We start from the raw sequence: 19485 nt of genomic DNA, 5'->3' as shown, positions 1-19485 counted from the left end.
CCAGTGCCAGCACCTCTTGGGGCAGGGAGAGCAATTCGGATGCAACTCTTGGCAGTTTCCGTAAAGCACTCTGGGTTGCGGCAGGCCGCTGGCCCGAGGACACGCAGGATGTAGTTGATCTCCCTGGAGCCAAGACTACCCGACACCACACCTGAAGTAGTGCTTCCTGCACCACTGGTGACGGCAGATCGTACCACCTGAGAAAAGACGGTGAGCAAGTAACAGTAAGATAAGGATAAACCATTTCAGATAATACATAAGATAGGATAAATGTAGCTTTCATGTGATTATGCACCTTTTCCATAGTGTGCCGAAGTGTGGCTGGGTCCTCTATGATGTGGCGGAAGAGCAGAGTGACCAGTGGGGTGAAGCCGTTGAAACCTGAGCTCTGTGTGAGGTTCAGGATCATACGGGTGCTCTTGAGCTCTGCAAACATCATGGCGTAATGGTGTGTACGTGTGAGACGCAGACAGAGCCGCAAGGTGGCGTGCAATGTGTCCGGGTCCACAGGAACACTGATCATACTGACACAGGCACGGATCAATATTGTGATCATATCCTCCGTCAGCCCCTGTACAACAATAGCACTGGAACCAGAGGGGTCCTGGAGGACGGAGGGAGCAGCAGTGCTTGAATCTTTCTGTTCCAGCTCTACTTTAGGAGGCCCCATTTCCACAGCCACTGAGCTGGAATCTGAAAAAGCCATAAGGAAAATTGTAAATTATATATTATTCAATTATTTTATTTTATAATTAAATTAAACAGATAATTATTTCATCCTAAATCTTACACAAAACACTACAAAATGCATCATTAAAAGTTAAGATTTTTTGTCAATACTCCACCTGTATCAGTCTGTGTCTCCTCAGTCTTTGCTCTCTGTCCACTCTCTTCTCTTTCTGTATCAGTAACACTTCCAGATTTTGTGGTCTTGGGAATCCGTGGCACCCGCTGTACCGTCAACATAACTGGTCGTCTGTTCCCAGTCTCCTCATTTACCTAAAGAAATATATATGTATTGGAGAAGAATGTATAACTCATGCTGTATGGGCAATGGCAAAAATCTATCAAATTTCCATGTACAGGTTGTAGCGGTTACCTGCACCATGGTGTTGAACTGGACAGTGTATCTCCTGCGGCCAGCAGTGAAGCGGACGCTGGTCTCTCCTGCTCTCCAGGCAGAGTCAATGGTGCTGTTGTTACTTGCACTGTAGCTGCACCAGCGACCTGAACGGTCGTCAAACCAGCGCCAGTTATTCCCATTGGGCTGCAGGTACTAAGATGATTAAGAATCAAAATTAAAAAACACTTCTATGGTCAATGTTGGCATTTTCAAGGTTTATGATTATAACTTACGTCCTTTATACTTCATTTGGCACCAACCTTATTCATCTGAGCTCTTCGTTTGGATGAAACAGCCATTTTCTCATAGAAGTCAATAAGCAGGAGCACAGGGGTTATCCATCTAGAGATAAAAATATAGGCTTATGTTAAAAAGGACATGGAAAACATTTTATGGATCAAATGACAAAACAAAAACTGTAAAGTATTGAATAAGGCCTCAAACATATGATAATTGCCCTCAATTTCTAACATGCTTGGGTCAGCAGAGATTCCTAGGAATGCTGATGTCTGAGCATAAACTGATCATTCATGCAGACAGGGGAAGGGCAGCGACTCACTTGGGTGTTTGAATATCCTTCTGCTCTTTGGCAGCTTGCAGACAGGGCTGCACCACCTCCAAAAGCTTAATCAGCACAGTCAAGACGCCACTGCTCTCAACCACCCGAGCACATGACAGTTTCAGCTCCTGCGGAACAGAGCAAGACGCACTTCCATCAGAGCAGTGCAGTGGGTGCATTTACTTCAATGCAGATCCTCCAGTACTTTTTTGAGGACAGTGTATAAATAAACAGTGATGATGTGCGCAGCAGACCGTGTACCTCGAAAAGCAGCGTGAGCAGCAGGATGCGGGTGGCCAGATTGGAGGCCTGGGGGAGAGTCGCCATCTGTCTCGTCCACTCAGACACAGTCTTGGTGTCGCTGGTGGTTAGCGGCACCGCAGCCTTTATCAACACGTCAGCGGCCTCCCACACCTTTGTAAATATACACAAAAATATGGCTGAGGATAGGGTCTAAAACACACCATGGTTGTAACTTGTAACAGAGTATGCAGGCTACCCAGAAAGCATTAGGTGCAGCATTATATCTTTTATTTGTTAATGATTTTTTTTTTACTAGACTAAATAATTCTAATAACTATATAATTTCCAGCAAATATTGCAAATGTGTTTCTGTGAGCACATAAAAGCTTACTGACCTGATTGACCACCTGTCTGAGGATGAGGTCTCTGTATTCAGGGCCGTTCCTTTTAACAGCAGTCATGAGCAGATCACAGAGGCGGTATACTGTGTCCGGCAGCTCGTCGAGCAGGTGGAAGCAGCCAGGGAGCATTGAGTCGGTGAAGGAATGTAGCTCTGTGGTGTCTAGAGGCTCAGCTTCCAGGAAGCGCTCCAGACAGCGTGCTTCTTCCTCTTCTACCCGCTCCCTCGCTCTCCTCTCATCCTCCTCACGTCGGCGAGCAGCTTCCTACAGACAAAAATTAACAGGGTGTGATTTGTGTGTCTGTTCAAAGGCAGAGAATGCTTGCTGAAGAAAATGTGAAGTAGGCAGGTGAGATGACCTATGCTGCACTACTTATTAATTCCTATTTTAGTGATGTAATAATGAGTGTGTAGGTGCCCACCTCAGGTGAGTCTGAGCGCTGCTCCATGCTAACTTCTTGACCTAGAGACATGGCAATGGCCCGCATCATCTGGTCTTCTTCAGACATGGTGAACTCCTACAGAAACAAAGCTCACAGTGACTACACTAGCTTATACCTCGTGTGTGCATCCTGTCTGTGTGTGCGCGTGTGTGTGTGTGTGTGTCTGTGTGTGTGTATGAGAGAAAGAGAGAGGGTTGTGTCGTGTTAGGGTCTTACTCTGACAGCTGCGCTGATCAGTGGTGGAGGGTGTGTAAGCAGGTACTCGGTGGCCTGTTCCATAGTGCTGGTGTTCAGTAGAGACTCCATTGCATGCTCTCTGGAGAAGCCCATGTCCATTAGCTGTGAAGGACAGATTTGGCTGGTTAGCACTGGCTAATAGCTTTTTTCAGGTATTACATATTTCTAATTACAGTACAAAAACCTTATTATCAACTAACAACAATAGAGCCCTATTATTTCTGTGATGCAGGAAAACACAGACAGAATCACAGAATCCACTCGGATTCATAAAATCGGAATTTACTGTATTCCCCAGAGTGTCACTGAATTTGCCAACAGTTGGATGTATTTGGAAAAATGTAACAAATTTCATAGAGACCTACAACAGGAAGTGACGTTACCTGAGCAGGGGTGTGAAGTAACGAATTACAAATACTCAAGTTACTGTAATTAAGTTGTTTTTATCAGAAATGGTACTTTTGAGTAGTTTAAAAATTGTGTAATTTTACATTTACTTGAGTACATTTTAAATGATGTATCAGTACTTTTTCTCTGCTATTTTCATTCTGTTTGTGGTCATTACTCTTCACATGCTTGTTTTAATTTTATGTTTATCCAATAACGTGATTGGATCGAGTAATCGGTCTCGTGATTCAAAGCAAATTCTGCATTGAAAACTTTAACCGCTAGCCTATATCTGCAGTTACTCGTGGCTGCTGTGGAAATGCATTCTTCAAGCATCAAGTCAATTGAGATATCAGTGTTTTCCTATAATATGATAAGGTACATTAATAATGCTGTGAATTCACGCTCCCAATTAATTCACATAATAGAGAGACGCATGTAGCGATATGTGAACTGCCGTGGTTCTATCTAGTGCTCGGTATGCAGTGCACAGTGGCGTTAACTTAAACTGCATTTCTGTCAGTGCGTGACTAAAACTCGTTAATAAACAGTGTTTTTTGGTTGATCAATTTCATACAATCCGCCTTCATTTAGCAAGTGCACTTATGTTCAAAAATATTATTGAAGTTCAACTTTTTTTTGTGGATGCTGCTGATAAAACAGCTTCGCTGAGACTACAAAGAGAGTGTTTATTACTTTTGTAAGTTTCCCCGGATATAACTTCCCTATATTTATTGCACAATTTTCCTTACAACAAGTTATGTTATCAGCATTACAATGCGAGTAAATGTAGCCGTGTAAAATGTAAGGGATGTTTTCAGTACTCTTTCCACCACTGTACCTGAGTGAGCTGAGCTTGGTTGACTTGTGGCTCTCTGCGAGTTGTTGAGTTGCTCCCCTCCTCTGTAGAGCCTGCAGTAGAGCTTCCATTGGCACTTCCAGGCACTCCTTCTCCAACTACTCCCCCTGGTGCTGCAGGGCCACTTGTTCCCCCAGCACTTGTGGAGCTGCTCTCCTCCTCAGGCCGAACAGTACCCTCCCTTTCTTTGGAGAGCCTCTCCTGGATGATAGGTTCTCCTCGTAGGATGTGACACAGAATGGCCAGCATGGACTCAGCCATTCGTCCACCGTAGACCTTCAAGGGCTTACGGTTCCATAGGTTACGTATACAGCTGAATGCAGCCTACAACAACAGATGAAACATTTGTATTGTCATAATGAACCAATTGTAGTGTATTTATATAATTTACACTGACAATAATGGCATTCCTACCTTCTGGGTGACGATGAGAAAGCGCAAGGCGCTGAACTGTGGGGCATTGAGTGTTGCTCCAGGCACTTTAGCGGGCAGAGAGTGTGGGGAGTCCAGAACTGTGCTGGGGTTCACCATCTTCTCTACTAGCATCAACCAGGCATCTAGAAACTCTCCCGTCCCATCAGGCAGCTCAGAGTGTTCCAAGCCCTCCGACACAGGTACTTTACCACCCATGGACAGGGCCCAATTAAATGTCCTGATGAACATGAAGCATTTTTACTTACTTATAAAAATAATTATAATACTAAAAGCCAATACAGCATAATTACTGAAGAAGGATTTTAAAATTCAGTTTATATTTAAAATTCAGTTTATTGGTACAAGGCTTTCGGTTCGGTTTTCAGAACGCATTTTTAAACCGAATGATTTGTAGGATAATTTTTCTCGCTGACCAAAATGTCATTATTTCAAATGTAGGCGCGGTGTTTCAAATGTATTCAGTGCCATTACACCCCCTAACCTGATAATATCACTAGATTACTAGCACCAGTGACCTAGCTAACTCCAACATAGTAGGTGGAGGTATTGCATTTCAAAGCTGGTTGCCACCAGACATAAAACAAAAAAAGGAGATGGCACAGGGTGTAGGTAAGACAGCCACACAAAATCATGTCAATTAGAGGACATAGCCGAAATTTTGCATTCCATAAAGACAAATGCAGTCTGTAGGAAGTGCTGATGAACAGCAAGTTATTTTGGTTTATTTTTCAGCAAGTTTTATTTTTTATGCTTTGGGACAGCTTTTGTTACAAACTCTCTGTACACCTCCATAAACTCATATTTTCATTGTTTTTTTGGGGGTGATAAACAAAATAAGTTTGATTAATTTCATAGCCGAACAAAATAGAAAATATATATTTGGATAGCAGATGAATGATATACTCTTTAATAGTCATTTTAAATAGCCTTGCAGTATTAAAAATATATTTTACATTTACAAATTTTATATTCCATGTAGTCTCTGAATATGGAATTATAAAAACAGTATAATTAATTATAAATTACAGCATGTATAATCTTAAAATAATATAAATACTGTTACAATGTTTTGGTTGTTCACTTAACAAAAGCAGTTAATGTCAACAACCCATTCACTACAGATCAAATAACCCAGGTCTAAGATTTACAATTTCCATGACCGTGGGAAACTTAGCCTATGACCTAGTAAACAGCAAAAAGAAAATAAATAAAACTTTTCTACTCACTCAAACAAAGCATCATGGCCACCAGAACAGAAGAACTTCTGTAGCATCAGATGGTATGGATATTTCCTCTCATCAAACAACATGGGTGACGTAAAGCCCACAGAGCAGATAAAGAAAGTCAGCCTGATTAGGGCATAGAAGCACATTGATAAATATTAGTTTTATACAACACCAGGAAAGAAAAGGCTCAGGCACAAGGCAGTCTGTTTACACTGGACTAAGAGCAGCTCCTTTTACTAAACTATCATTGAAGATATAAATGCTATGTTCAGAACAGAATTATAGAGTAAACTTTGCTAAAAAGTTGCAGGTGTTTACCTGAAACGTGGTGTGGGCGTGTAAGGAGGAGGCTGCCAGCTCAAGCCCTTGGTGAGGAGTTTAGTAAGAGATGACGCTGTGGCCCGAGCAGCTGGTGTTGGGGCCGTGCCTGTGCTGGTGGTATGGTGAGAGCGTCGCTGACGGACAGGTGAGCCCACACAAAGCTTCACCAGCAGTCCAAACAGCTCAGCCAGAGCCCTGCCCAAACGAGAAGAGGCTGGGGAGATAAAGAAATACATAAGTCAAAAACAAAGCACACTTTTATTCACGATTTCTCATTTTACTTGGGAGCAGGCAGTAAATAAAGTTTCTAAGATAGCTGACCTGAGAGCAAAGGCTTAATTTGTTTGATACGTGTTGCCATGGCAGGGGTGAGTTTGGACTTGGTCTTTGGGTCAGTGGCTGTGGGCTCATCCGTCTCCATGGGAGCGAGAGAGTCTCCATCCAGGCCCATTCCTTCCAGCAAACCCTGAGCAGAGGGATCCACCCCGACAGACAGGGTCTCAGTCTCAGCTGGTGGAGAGAGAATGGCTTTAGAAAAAAAAAAAAAAAGCAAATGCAAACCAGCAAAAGAAAGGCATGAAATGCAAATAAAAGGAACTAAGATACAAAAAGAAAGAAGGAAATAAAATAGTGAAACTGGTGGCTAAAATAACCCCACTTTTTTTTTTTACATAAATCATATCAAATGAGGCAGAGAAAGGTAGTGAGCTTTATATAAAGACTTCATATGCCGTATTGCAGTATTTTACCATTTCTCCGGCCTGCAGCAGCTGTGCTGCTGGATGGTTTATCCTCCTTAGGCACAAGTTTCTGCATGTCGGCCTGACCAAACTCACATCCAGGAGGCAAACTGCAAAAAAAACACAACATTTCAGCTAGTAGACAACGGCTTTCTTCGATATGGCCTAATTAGGGGCCAAGCACTGAAAGTGCATAGGCTAGGCACCTTTTGAAATCGTTAGCATTCTAACAATTTCAAAAGCGCTTATACCCTCAAGTTGTTGCAAACCTGTATGATTTCTTTCTTCTGCTGAACACAAAGAAAGATATTTTGAAGATCGATTGGAACCAAACAGTTGTGGGGCACCATTGACTTCCATAGTTTTTTTTTTTACTATGGAAGTCAATGGTGCCCCACAACTGTTTGGTTCCAATCATTCTTCAAAACAACTTCCTTTGTGTTCAGCAGAAGAAAAAAAACTCATACAGCTTTGCAACAACAATGACAATTTTTGGGTGGAGTATCCCTTTAATGCATTTTATTTATGCAAGTTTATTGAGCTTTTTCTTTTAACAATTTTAAATTTCAGTTACAGTGCGCATTAAGAACAATTCATAGTGCTCTCTACTCCAGTGCTGTAATCTAACAGACACCGGGGAGAAAGGAGTAATGATTTAGATTTAGAAAGTGCGATAAACTCCAGCAACATCAAGTCATTTTATGCAAACAATAAACCTTTATCTACAAATAAAGTATAATAATGGGAACATTGATCTTGAAGAGAGTGTCGTCATGTTACTGTCATAACAGAACGCGATGCGCTGTTTAAATGTTAAATGGAGAATGACTGAGGAGAGATGGGTTTCCATTAACAGTTTAATTCACTTCCGTGTTGGTTTCAAGAGAAAGACAGGGAGGTTGCCGTGTGCAAATTTCACATCATTCTCTCTTCTAGCTGCCATAATCAATCTCTCTTTATTTTTTCTCTATTGAAAAAACATTTTTTTTCTTTTGCTATTAGAGCATTGCAGTCATCTCCCATTCATCACTATAGAAGTTTACACCCCTGACTACTTCCGCTTCTGAGAAGCCCTGAAATGTGAAAAGGGTCCATTGTGACATACATGTGAGCCTAACAGATTATTAAAAAAAAAAAAAAAAAGAAAGAACACAATATGTAGGGTATGGACTTCTATTAATCAGTTGTTGATTGGATTTTGAGATGTGGGGATAACACTCATACCTGCAGTTTATTGTGGAGGCAATTTAAGCAATTACATAATTGAAGAAGTCTGGAATATGTAACCAGAGGTGGTTTACATGGATGAATCCTTCACAATAAAATTATGCATTCACAAAACAGATAGGGTTCATTTTCATTTTATGCGGACTTTAAACATCATGTGGATTTAAAAATGCCTTTGGAGTGGATTAATAAAAGGTCCACCATGTGTTCTCCATGGGTGAGATGAGAGCAGTACTAACCTGTTTGGTGTACAGAGAGACAGCAGCACAGTGCTCTCCCACACCAGAGAGCAGTAGAGCTGACTCAGTTTGTTCAGAACACTAAGACCCAGTTGAGATCCCCACTGATTCACTGAGATCGCACGGATCTCACTCTGAAAACAAAGAAATAAATCAACAGATTAATTGATTATCAACTTTAATTAATTATTGAAAATGTTTACAAAAAGCTGCATATATGCATACCTGTCCGACTCTGCAGGTATGAACGAACATGAGGATGTACGCATGTGCCGCTGTTAGGGCATGTAGCAGTGGGGTGGCACGTGCCGACAATGTGGCATCTGTGACATGGCCTGCATTGGCCAGTTCTCTGAGCAGAACAGAGCCACCAGGAACCTCGATGGGCCGGTGAAGAGGCTCCAGAGCAGACAATATGCTGTCCAACTGACACAGACCCTCCTGGAGAACTTTCGGCTCATGGGACAAAGTCTAAGACAAAGTGAGACAAAGAGAAGCGTTAAAAGAATCAAATTAAACAGTAAATATCACTGCATCTATAGGAAAATTCCTGAAACGGTAAAACTGCTGGATATCCTTTAGGTAGGAGTCACTAACTAGTATAGATTTGCAGACTCCTGCCACAGCTTGGCAGGCAGCAGAGGTGGGGAAGTCAATGGGCAGGTTGGGGAGCCCAAGAATTGACACCAATGGAAGAAGTCCTTTCTGGTTGACAAATTCTTGACAATGGTCATCAGTTGTGTTGTTACTCAGAATGGACTCCACAAATTTCATCTAAAAGCAAACAAGCACATATTTTAGTTCCAGTCCAGTAAGTTCTATTGTCTAAAAACAGACTTGAGTTTTGATAAACAGCCAATGAACTGAGCTTATGTGATCAGAATATAGTCTGAAGAATAATAATGAGATAAAACATTAAATAAAATGATATACAAAGTGTCTAAATCCGCACGTACCACATTCAGGATGTAATCCATAAGAGGAATGGGGATTCGCTCTTCTGTTCCCACCACTCTGTAGATAACATCCAATTGTTAAAAAACACCCCATTTATCAACATTGATTTCTCACATATGGCATTGAACAAAAGGAATACTAAATTTCCTTGTCTGCCCTATATACTAGAAGCTATTTTGATGCACTAACTGCCTGTTGCTTTCTGGCTCCCCCTGCTGTTGGCTAAAGGTATGTAGAGCCTCTTCCTCCTCCTCATCCTCACTGGATGCCTCCTCTGCAGCATGGTTTGATCGAGCTGGAGGCACAGTGACGGTCCCGTCTGCTTTCTGTATGGAGGGTTTCTGGCAGATGTACTCTGGCGATCGGCCCAAGTTGCAGATCTCCTCTAGCAACTGTTAAAGGGCAAGACAGTAATCAAAATTCCAGGTCTCAGAATGAATGCGAGTTTAAATATGCAAATTACACTGCAATAAAAGGGCATTTCTAAAAGTAACGCGTCAATGTTGCACAAGCTGCTTTTACCTTGATGATGGCTGTTGTAGCGTCCGTTTTAAGCGTGGGCTGGTGCCGCATTAGCTCGTCGACAGCACTGCCCAAGTTAGAGGCGGTGTCACCTGTTTCATAAAATAATACTGACTGTTAGAAACATTCCCATTATGTCCAAAAACAAGTCAACGACTGTGCGGAGAAAAAGATACACCTATGGGGGACACTCACCTAGTGGATCAGAGCTGCGTCTGCGGCGCATGGCAGGCAGGTAGTCTGGTGAGAGCAGCACCTTGAACAGCCGCTCAAAGGGCTGGCACTGCACAAATGAGTGCAGACCACGGGCATTCAAGCACAGGGCGCTGAAGACGTTAGGCAGGGAACCCAGCACTTCTCTGGTGGCAGGAACCTTTACAAACAAATAAAAGGTCTAAAAGGTGTGTGATGAGCTGCTGGAATATGCAAGGAGGAATACAGCAAATGAAAAATATAGAGGGATTTAGGAGGAAAGGGGATATGGAGTGTCTAGCATGACTGAATTTGGGGTGGTCAAAGACCTTGAAACAGACAACAGGAGCTTTTAATGGACAGAATATGTGGGCATAAGATAAAAAGTAAAAACAAAAGTTTATGTTATGGCAGACTCACGTCTTTGATGAGCAGTGCATGAAGCATGACATCAGTGAGACCATTGTCCTGCAGAGATGACAATAGAGAGGGCTCCTGGAACACAAACACTGTGACAACCTCCGTTGCTGAAACAGAGAGTGAGAGAAATAGAGTGAGAAACTGACCTATAGGCCAGGCAAATAAATAGACAAGATTCAAACTAATTGATTTCACAATGTTCAAAGGTCTGAGAGACTTCTGCACTTGCAACTTTCTACTCCTGTATGCAGAGAAGACCTTGAAAGTTGTGCATAAAGAGTTCAGCTAATATTTCAACACCACTAGAAGTTCTGTTCTCCATGTGCTTACCCAGAAGAAACAGCGAGGGTCCATAATACTCTGCATTACTGATGATGTGTTTCAGAGAGGTAGGGAGGGACCCATCCATTACTATAAAGAGTGCAAAGGCAGTGAACATTACTTTTGGCAAATTAAAATACTTAACCACAATAGCATCGTTAAATCTAGTGAGTTTTATACCATGACGAATGCCGTCAGAGAATGCAGGGTCCTGAATGGCTTTTTTCAAGAAGTTTAACATAGATTTCAATAGAGCAGCCCTCTGAGGGATGCACTGCACTCCTGTTAGGAAAGAAAAAATATGCATAATCAAATTTCCATCGTTTAACTAGTACCACTATAACGGAAAGCCATTGACTTGCAAATTAATGTACATATTGTACCTGCTCTGGGGGTGCTGGCTGCATTGCTCTGCGTTCGCAAATCTGTCTCTGCTCTGGAACCAGAAGAAGTGGATGGGCCAGGACTGCTCTCCATGGCAACCTCTGACACTACATTGACAAAAGCATTTTACTGACTTTAGAAAAATGAAATATAAAATATATAAACTTTGAATATTCTAGGAGCATTTCACACAAAAAAAGAAAATTGTGTCATCATTCCAAAACCCTACATCTATCATTTGGCTTTAGAAGACTTATAATATGGTGCATGTGTCATATTGTGCCTTTACATCCTGTTTGAAGCTAGACAGCCAGTGATTACTATGTACTTTTAATATAGGGAGGAAAAAAGCTTGGATATCTGGTAATGTATTCTGGGTTCTACAGAAGAAAATCAGTCATACCAGTTTAAAATTACATAATAGTGAGAAAAAGTGAAATATTTTATTTCTTATTAGTCATTACAAAACCCCAGTGGGGAGATAAGAGTTTTTGCATACTATACATAGATCTGAGAGAGGATAAACTAAATATAGTGCCACTGCAACATAGTAAACAGTGATGGTACTAACTGTCCATATCTGTGTCCATGTCCTCGGTCTCAGTAGCTGTGCTGGGCCTCTGGATCTTTGGTTTGATTACAAAAGGGCACTCTTTCCTGGAGAGGTCAACCTCGTGCTGCACAGAGAAACAATGGGGTCACATTCCGTCAACAAAAGGGCAGAGGGCAAAAAGCTGAATAGTTTTCGCAGGAACAAGGGGTGGCTTTCAATACCTCCAATCTGCAGATAAAGATTGAAAGGCCGCCATGAGACTGAAAAGCAGCCATGTCCAGATTGGTGATGAGATCCACAACTCTCACTGCCCGCGTCACAAAGGTAATCTGGTCCTGCTCGTCCCCAAGGAACTTGATCACCTGATGTAGAAGTGGCATGGATCACAATACACCCTCACATAACACCTTATTAAATGCTACAAAATTGAGGAAGCTGGAGAGGAAGCTGCAAAGCACCAACCTTTAGCAACGCCTCCATCATACCACAAGATACTAAGGCCTCTCCGCCTGCATCATAACTAGCCAGGTGGTAGAGGAAGGAGAAGAGGGCTGTGGCAAATTGGTGGGGGTATGGCTCCATCAGTGGGTCTGAAATCCCCAGCAAAAATAAGAACAGTATGTCATCAAACCAAAAACCCATGAAAAAGCTGAAGTAAAGAAATCAGCTAAAATCACCTCACCGATCATAGCCTGTATGCAGTTGCGGACAAGCACAGGCAGAAACCCATGGTAGGAAGCTGTTCCTGTGCAGTCAATAATGTTGGAGAGTTTGGGGGTGCGCTCCAGGTGGACTATGGATGTCAACGTGCGCAAAGAGGCGGCCTTAATGTCCTGCAACAATAACTTTGAGGGTTCGTCAATAAAATAAAACTCTTGGCAATCACTCTAAACAAGTATTTATACCATATAGCGAACATTAATAATTGCTACCCACCACCAGCTGTTTGTCTGTGATCTGAAGTACATCCACTAGCTCCTCTATAAGCCCATTGTAGAGTATGCTATTGGCTGACTCCTGGAGGGCGTTGGAGTACACTGCACACAAAAACATTTATTTTTTTTAATATATATTTTTTTTTTTTTACATATGAGCCTAGTGCCGTTTCATGAATATAAATACCTGTACTTATTTTGGTCAGTACCAGAGGGGTCACTTACCGAGTATAGAGATGGCATGCAGCCTGGCTTGCACGGCCTGCAGTCTTCTCTTGTGGTTGGAGAAGCCGTGAGCCAGGCGAATGTGTGTAAAAAGCAATATTTGTTTGTCTTTAGGGATGTTGTACATGGCTGTCAGAGACTCCATGATCTCTGAGGGGCTCTCAGAAATCTGAGGGCGCACAGGGGGAAAGCAGAAATTAAATTAAAGTGCAATCAATAGCTATTAAAGGTCTATGCACTTCCATTAACTGTTCCATAAGGATGGCAAATGAAAACAATTATGGGAACTCACCTTATCTAGTTGTTCAATATGAATGTAGTGTAGCGTATTACTGCTCGACTGTTAAGAGGGGAGAAGGAAAACAAAGGTTAAAGGTTTCTACAAACAAAACAGGACAAAAAGAAATGAACTGTTATCCCTAACAAAAAAGAAACAAAACAAAAAAAAAACAGTGCTGAATGAGAATGACATAATAATGGGAATCATGACTACATGCATACCTTTTTCTCCACTTTGACCTCAGAGCTGGGTTCTGCATAAAACTCAAAGTGCAATGTGGTGGCACTCGGTGGATATTTCTGCATAAATCAAATACACACACATCAGGAAAAAACAAACACTTGGAAATTGCATGACTAAAGGCCCATTCACACCAAGAACTATAAAGATCACTTTTACAATATCTATATTTGTTGATTAACTATATTAGCGGACTATATCGTTCTGTTTTATTGTAAGCACGCACTGCAGTTATGTTGTCTGCTTGAAAAAACATCGTTCTGAAAGTGATTGTTTATCTGTGCCATTATTTTTATTGTTGTGGTGAGGATTCTTTTATATTTAGAATGATTTTGAGAACTACACATTTACCGTTATCCTCCTTGGTGTGAATGGGCCTAAAGTTAGTCAAGTTTGCAGGGCATAAAAATGTACATGGTTAGTGGAAGTAGGATTTAGTAACAACACTACACTGGTAAAGGTTTCATCAACTGCCCCTAAACATTCTCATCCTAGCCCTGGGCAATCCTTATTACTCAGCCATAACTTTATATCAATGGTGCACACATACAACTCAAATCGCTAATACCAAAGCGTTGGTTTTTCCCCTTTTCAAAAAGACATATTATAATATGTAATAGAACACAATAGCATACCGACAACGCCAAATCTCTGCAACACTCTGCAAGACCAAAGCCATTCTCCTTACCACCCCAGCTCTACAACAGGGGAAATAAAAGAGTCAGGAAAAGGTGTAGGATGAAAGAAAACACGCATCAACCTTCAAATGTCAGAGAACAAACCATGAAAGCATCTGTCTGTACAGAGCCAGGTCAGCATGTTGCTTTAGTAAAAACCAATACAGAACAAATGAACTCATTTCAACAAGGATTCAAAATTTCACACTAGCATCAGACATCAGCATAAAAATGACAAGTGTTTTTAAAACACTGCATGCTGCTGCTGCTGCAAATTTCAAAGGCTGTTGATTTACATCTGCTTCCGGACACATTCAATCTTTCTATTTCAATCTTCTTGACTCCAGCAATCAAAACTGAGAATTTGAGAAATGAATATGATGATGACTAAAAGTAGAGCTTTCATACCTCAGCCAGATGTTGCAGACGGGCAAGCAGTGGGCTCCTCTTGTCTGAGCCAAGTCTGGTGATGTAGTTGGAACGTTTGCTGAACACATACAGGAGATTCAGCACAGACAGAACCACCTGCATGTCACATGATGCTAGAAGGGTGGTCAAGTGCTACAGACACAAAAAGAAAAAAGAAAACACTCAAAACAAGTTAAGGCTAAAAGCAGCAGATTTTGTTGGTCAGGGGTTTTGGTACCTCTATAGAGCTGTAAAGGTGTCTTGAAAAACTGTATTCGATTAACAACGCGGTGAAGTTGAGCACTGCCAGCAATAAGGCTTTTAGTTGCCCATTCTCTGGCCGGTCGCACACCAACAACCATGCCATGGTCTCCACTGTCTGCCCTGCATCACAAAGGATGCCATCGAAACGGTCCAGCAGGTCCACCCAATGATACAACTCACACTGTGAAGAGAAACAGGTCGTCAATAGAGATCTGAACATGCATATTAAACACTATGATGGTACATGTGCTAGTGCATACCTTGCCAATGTTCCAGGTCTTGATTTGCTGCAGTTCCAGCAACAGCTGTTCATCGCTGCATCCTTTCAGCTTCTCTATGAGAGTCCTGCAGTCGGCAGGCTGGAAGAGGAACGCAAGAACATGTCAACAATGAGGAAATGCACACACACGACCTCAAATACTCCAAATGCACAGAAATCCTGCATACTGACCGCTTCAGTGGGGGTTTTCTTCAATTTACTTCTGTCAACCTTCATGGTCACTAATTTCTACACTCTGTTCCTACAAAAAAAGCACAACAAATCATGAAGGAGAATAAAATATAAAAAGCTCAATCAAATTGTTAAGTGCATAATGCTTATATACATGCTACTGAATGACATTCGATAATAGCACCGCCAAAGTATGAAAAAAAAAAACTAAAGGGCTTTTCCCACTTGAACTAATTAACCCAAGGTCATTTTAAACCTTGGATAAACTGAGTCTTGGGTTATCTTGCTTCAGGTTTCACACTTAACCTTAACCCAGGGTTAAAAATGAATACAGGGTATTAATAAATTGAATTTTCACACAGTACATTCCTAAACCCTGGAATAATGTCCTAATCCTTATTGTCAGTGTCAATGATTGGATGAAAGCAGCACATGACCTGTGTACATAAAGCCTCTAGCATTGTGCACCCTCATATTATACCAAAGCCCCTGTAAGGCAAGTTATTTCACTTTTATTTCACTCATCTTTTAAATATGCGGCCAAACTACTGTTCCTACAACATGCGGTGTTTCTGTGACTGTCTAAAGCATGTAAATACGAAGCACACAACTAGGTGTCTGTTGCCTTGCTTCTAGCTGTAACATTCTAACACCGCATCGTTTCACACTATACAAGTGTAGCAATGTAATGTGGGGTTGACACCCCAAAAACGTGTAAGTGTGAAATGTTTCTTTACCTGGGGGTTAAAAAATGGTTTATAAGGACAACAACCCAGGGTTAAGTGCAGTATGAAAACCCCTTATGAGGTGTATTTTTGAGTCATACAAAAACAATCACATATTCATAAATAATCAGATCCAAATGCAGGATTAAGTGCTAAAGTATCAATGTAAACATTCATCCAAATTATGTTAAAGCAGATAACCCTTCATATTCAGAAAATGTAAAAAACTCACGGTATATGATTTGGCAATTCCAACTTAACGGCATTTTTTCATGTGCAAAAACCTAAAGAAAAAAGAACGATGAAAGTGAAACAGATCTAACATAAGAATGTTTGTGATCTTGCTGCCAAATGCACATTACCTCTAACTCACACTACAGCATAAGAGACAATTTAAAGTATATCTAAAATAATTATTCTACATGGACAAAAACAATCCTATACTAATTAGCTGTAGAATAAAAACTAAATCAGGGCTGGCAGAAAGTTAACAAAAGTCTGAGTACAAGCCATGGGAAAAGCAACCCACATTGGTTCAGATATAGGGCATAGATTCTGGGCACAGACAATTTCTAGCATCTTACAAACATGCCCTTAATGAATTCAACTATTCGATTTGCTGTTAATGTAGTGTTTTTTAGTAACGTGTGCACTCCTACTGAGAAACAAAACTGATTTAGGACCTTGAACCCGGCCAAAGAGAAGCACTGGCCTGTGACCAAGGAACCTGACATAGAAAAATAAGCCAACACATTACAAAACTTTAACGTTACCTAGCTATGCTATTAAAACATAAATGTAATTACTATAGAAACACAATCATTTAATTCTTCTCAGAGAACCAAATGGTGTTGTAACGTTAGTCGTGGGAGCGAGTAACAGCAGCTAGTTAGCGAATACATCAAATTACAATGACATTACTAACCGGAGCCCATAAACGAAAGTACAACACCGTAAACAAATTGTAAGAACAAGTGAAATTAACACAGCCACTGTGGAAATAAAACAATAACCCGATATATGATTTCACTAACTAGGCAATTTCTAACCAAAAGAAGCCAGCAAACGGAGATCAATTTGAGGAAAAGGGTAGCTAACATGCTATCTAGTTTTCCCTTGCTAACAAGCTACCTCAGTCAGCAAGCTAAGTTTTGCGGATAAACGTGGTCACGTCATACTTATTTAACGTTAATGGCGCAGATAAAATACGATCATCGCCGGGTTTTGAAAAAACGTTAACAAAATTACCGGACGCGAACTGAAATGAAATTTGACCGTTAGCCGCTCGCGCGACATCTTTGATTCCGAGCTACAGAGCTCTAAGCAGCACATATTTCCCCTCAACATGTCAACACAAACCCGCAATCTTCAACTCACTCTTAAAATCTTTACCATAGCCATTTTTCCAACAAACATTCGCCAAACCTTTAATATAGGCCTCGAGTGTAGCGGAATACGCCAGGAGCGAAGCTACACGGGTCAATATTTTTCCTCCGGGCTGCACACATGCTCTGGTCTAATCTAGAGCCCGGCTCAGCCTGGCCTGCTCCGGCAAACCCGCTCACTCCCCTCAAATATCCAGCTCACAAAAACAGCGTCTGTCAAAGCGCTTCCACAGCCGTACCGTAGCGTATATTGTCAGACATTTTCAGCAAGCGCTTCCTCTCGATGAACTGTGGCCGGTAAAGCGCGCGCGGTGGTGGCGGCGGATGAGATGCTCGTGCATGCGCTGGTGTGGTTGGTTAGCTGAGAAACGCAGAATATCTCGCTGAATCATTCCCACTCGGGCCTACCATAACACTGACTTCCAGTGGACGGCTCAATTTCTCACTTTTTACTGCTGCACTTGTGCGTAGCTGCATTTGTGGCGAACGTAGCGTGTCACACATGATGTTGAAGTCTACTTTATCAGGTTAAAAATACATGTATCTGAAATAATACCTAGGAGCTATAAATATTGAAGATTCACATATAATTGGAATAATGCATCTGCAATCATTCAAGCAAATGGAAATATTTGGATGGAAATCTGGAAATATTTTTGTTCATAAACTACATTAAGAGATAATGAACCATGTCAAGATATTATATAAAATAGAGATTTCCCAAATATGTATTTTATTGATCCTAATATTGATTATATAATCAATTATATATATATATATATATATATATATATATATATATATATATATATATATATATATATAATAATAATATAATTATATTAGATTATATAATAATATATTACACTTATAGTATGATTATAATTCGATTTTAATCATTTTGTCATTGACTGAACACAGTTGCCATACTCTGTTTACTGTAGTTTGGCATGTTTCATTTCTTCATTCCAGTCATCAGCATCATTTTAGATAATAATAAAACAAAACCGATAAGGGGGGTGGAGTCACATTACAACATCAGTCAGGGTCAGTTTGGTTATACTGACCCATGTTATCCATCAGCTGTAGTCTCTATAGTAGATCATACAAAACAGATGTCTGGGGGATATAAACAGTGAATTCTTCTGAAGGAAATTTGCATATTATAATGGGACCACATGACTTTACACCCAAAATTGCGAAATGTAACCCCCTAAAGGCCATACCAGAGGAATTTAGGTGTCAAGACTGTTGCTGGACTTGACGACTAGGCAAATAATTGGGTATGAACATCCATAAACAGAGAACAGGATGTTTTGAAGCCTAATTTTGAGGCCTTGAAGACTGAAATGCAGAAATCCTACAACAATTTTAAATTGTAACGTTACATCTAATTTATCACATAAGCACACGCGATCACATACGCATGCTCAATTCGTCGTGATCCACTGATAGACTCATATATGACATTACTCGTCAATTTCACATCATTTACACTCACGCACGAGTATCAAATTTAATTTGAGATTCTTCCTACTGAGTGTAAACAGATTTCAGTCTATCTATGCGCGCGCACATCGCGCGAGCATTCAACACACCACAATGCTAGTTCGACCGCAAATTAAAAATGGCGGTTTATATTAGCAAAGTGTCCGGTCTTTGCATCAAAAACACTAATTTTAATGACAGTAGACACGTACGGTTCGCAAGCAAACCCGTCGGTTGCTCTTAACTGTCATGTGGAGTCAGCCACAGACGTCTCCACCAAACAGACAAAGACATATTTAAGCTCTTACCTCGATTGCGCCTCAACATAACTTCTCCATCTTACAGCAGCGAGTGGGGATGTTAATCTCGCGATATTTCAGTTGGCTTCCTCTGCTCCAATAGTAGCCTGTTGTAGACACACAGACCAGCCCCTTCAGTGATCTGCTCATAGACATAACGATACAAAATATGATCAGTATTCACTATAATTAAATATATGTCTGAATAATAATACATTTTTGGTTGTACATGGCTCCCTTTGTACTCCTCTTGACACTTCAGGTACCCAAAAAAGCACTGTCCAAGAAGGAAAACAGATGCAACAACCAATATACAATAA

The 19485-nt window shown here is 40.9% G+C and overlaps 1 protein-coding gene across 13 annotated transcripts in view; it reads right to left on the bottom strand.

Annotated features, from left to right (window-relative positions):
• The window catches only part of huwe1 (HECT, UBA and WWE domain containing E3 ubiquitin protein ligase 1), a 43341-nt gene extending 24071 nt beyond the window's left edge, over positions 1–19270 (bottom strand). For 4 of the 13 annotated variants that reach the window (XM_089124276.1, XM_089124274.1, XM_089124273.1 and 1 more), the window contains exons 1-42: positions 19175–19270; positions 16226–16277; positions 15269–15338; positions 15078–15176; positions 14792–14998; positions 14554–14706; positions 14104–14166; positions 13450–13527; positions 13241–13288; positions 12949–13117; positions 12725–12825; positions 12471–12633; positions 12251–12378; positions 12010–12150; positions 11807–11912; positions 11235–11342; positions 11032–11133; positions 10861–10941; positions 10531–10637; positions 10114–10312; positions 9919–10010; positions 9586–9788; positions 9396–9453; positions 9037–9213; positions 8665–8910; positions 8440–8573; positions 6983–7083; positions 6555–6743; positions 6231–6447; positions 5913–6035; positions 4666–4903; positions 4234–4575; positions 2985–3107; positions 2748–2843; positions 2321–2590; positions 1944–2096; positions 1683–1810; positions 1384–1465; positions 1100–1276; positions 846–999; positions 296–693; positions 2–197 (exon numbers count right to left, since the gene is read on the bottom strand). In XM_089124276.1, coding sequence (XP_088980402.1) covers positions 2–197; positions 296–693; positions 846–999; positions 1100–1276; positions 1384–1465; positions 1683–1810; positions 1944–2096; positions 2321–2590; positions 2748–2843; positions 2985–3107; positions 4234–4575; positions 4666–4903; positions 5913–6035; positions 6231–6447; positions 6555–6743; positions 6983–7083; positions 8440–8573; positions 8665–8910; positions 9037–9213; positions 9396–9453; positions 9586–9788; positions 9919–10010; positions 10114–10312; positions 10531–10637; positions 10861–10941; positions 11032–11133; positions 11235–11342; positions 11807–11912; positions 12010–12150; positions 12251–12378; positions 12471–12633; positions 12725–12825; positions 12949–13117; positions 13241–13288; positions 13450–13527; positions 14104–14166; positions 14554–14706; positions 14792–14998; positions 15078–15176; positions 15269–15313 — 5995 coding nt within the window. In that variant the 5' untranslated portion in view covers positions 15314–15338; positions 16226–16277; positions 19175–19270. Of the gene's footprint in view, position 1; positions 198–295; positions 694–845; positions 1000–1099; positions 1277–1383; positions 1466–1682; positions 1811–1943; positions 2097–2320; positions 2591–2747; positions 2844–2984; positions 3108–4233; positions 4576–4665; positions 4904–5912; positions 6036–6230; positions 6448–6554; positions 6744–6982; positions 7084–8439; positions 8574–8664; positions 8911–9036; positions 9214–9395; positions 9454–9585; positions 9789–9918; positions 10011–10113; positions 10313–10530; positions 10638–10860; positions 10942–11031; positions 11134–11234; positions 11343–11806; positions 11913–12009; positions 12151–12250; positions 12379–12470; positions 12634–12724; positions 12826–12948; positions 13118–13240; positions 13289–13449; positions 13528–14103; positions 14167–14553; positions 14707–14791; positions 14999–15077; positions 15177–15268; positions 15339–16225; positions 16278–17418; positions 17443–17617; positions 17784–19174 lie in introns of those variants that run through there. The other 9 variants (XM_039652527.2, XM_089124277.1, XM_089124272.1 and 6 more) reach the window with 8 other exon arrangements.
• Positions 19271–19485: the final 215 nt, after the last annotated feature.

Source organism: Pimephales promelas, chromosome 20 (genome assembly GCF_988280905.1).
Source record: "Pimephales promelas chromosome 20, fPimPro1.hap1.1, whole genome shotgun sequence".
Taxonomy (NCBI): domain Eukaryota; kingdom Metazoa; phylum Chordata; class Actinopteri; order Cypriniformes; family Leuciscidae; genus Pimephales; species Pimephales promelas.
Note: the sequence above shows the minus strand (reverse complement) of the source record. Positions and strands in the feature narration are given on the sequence as shown.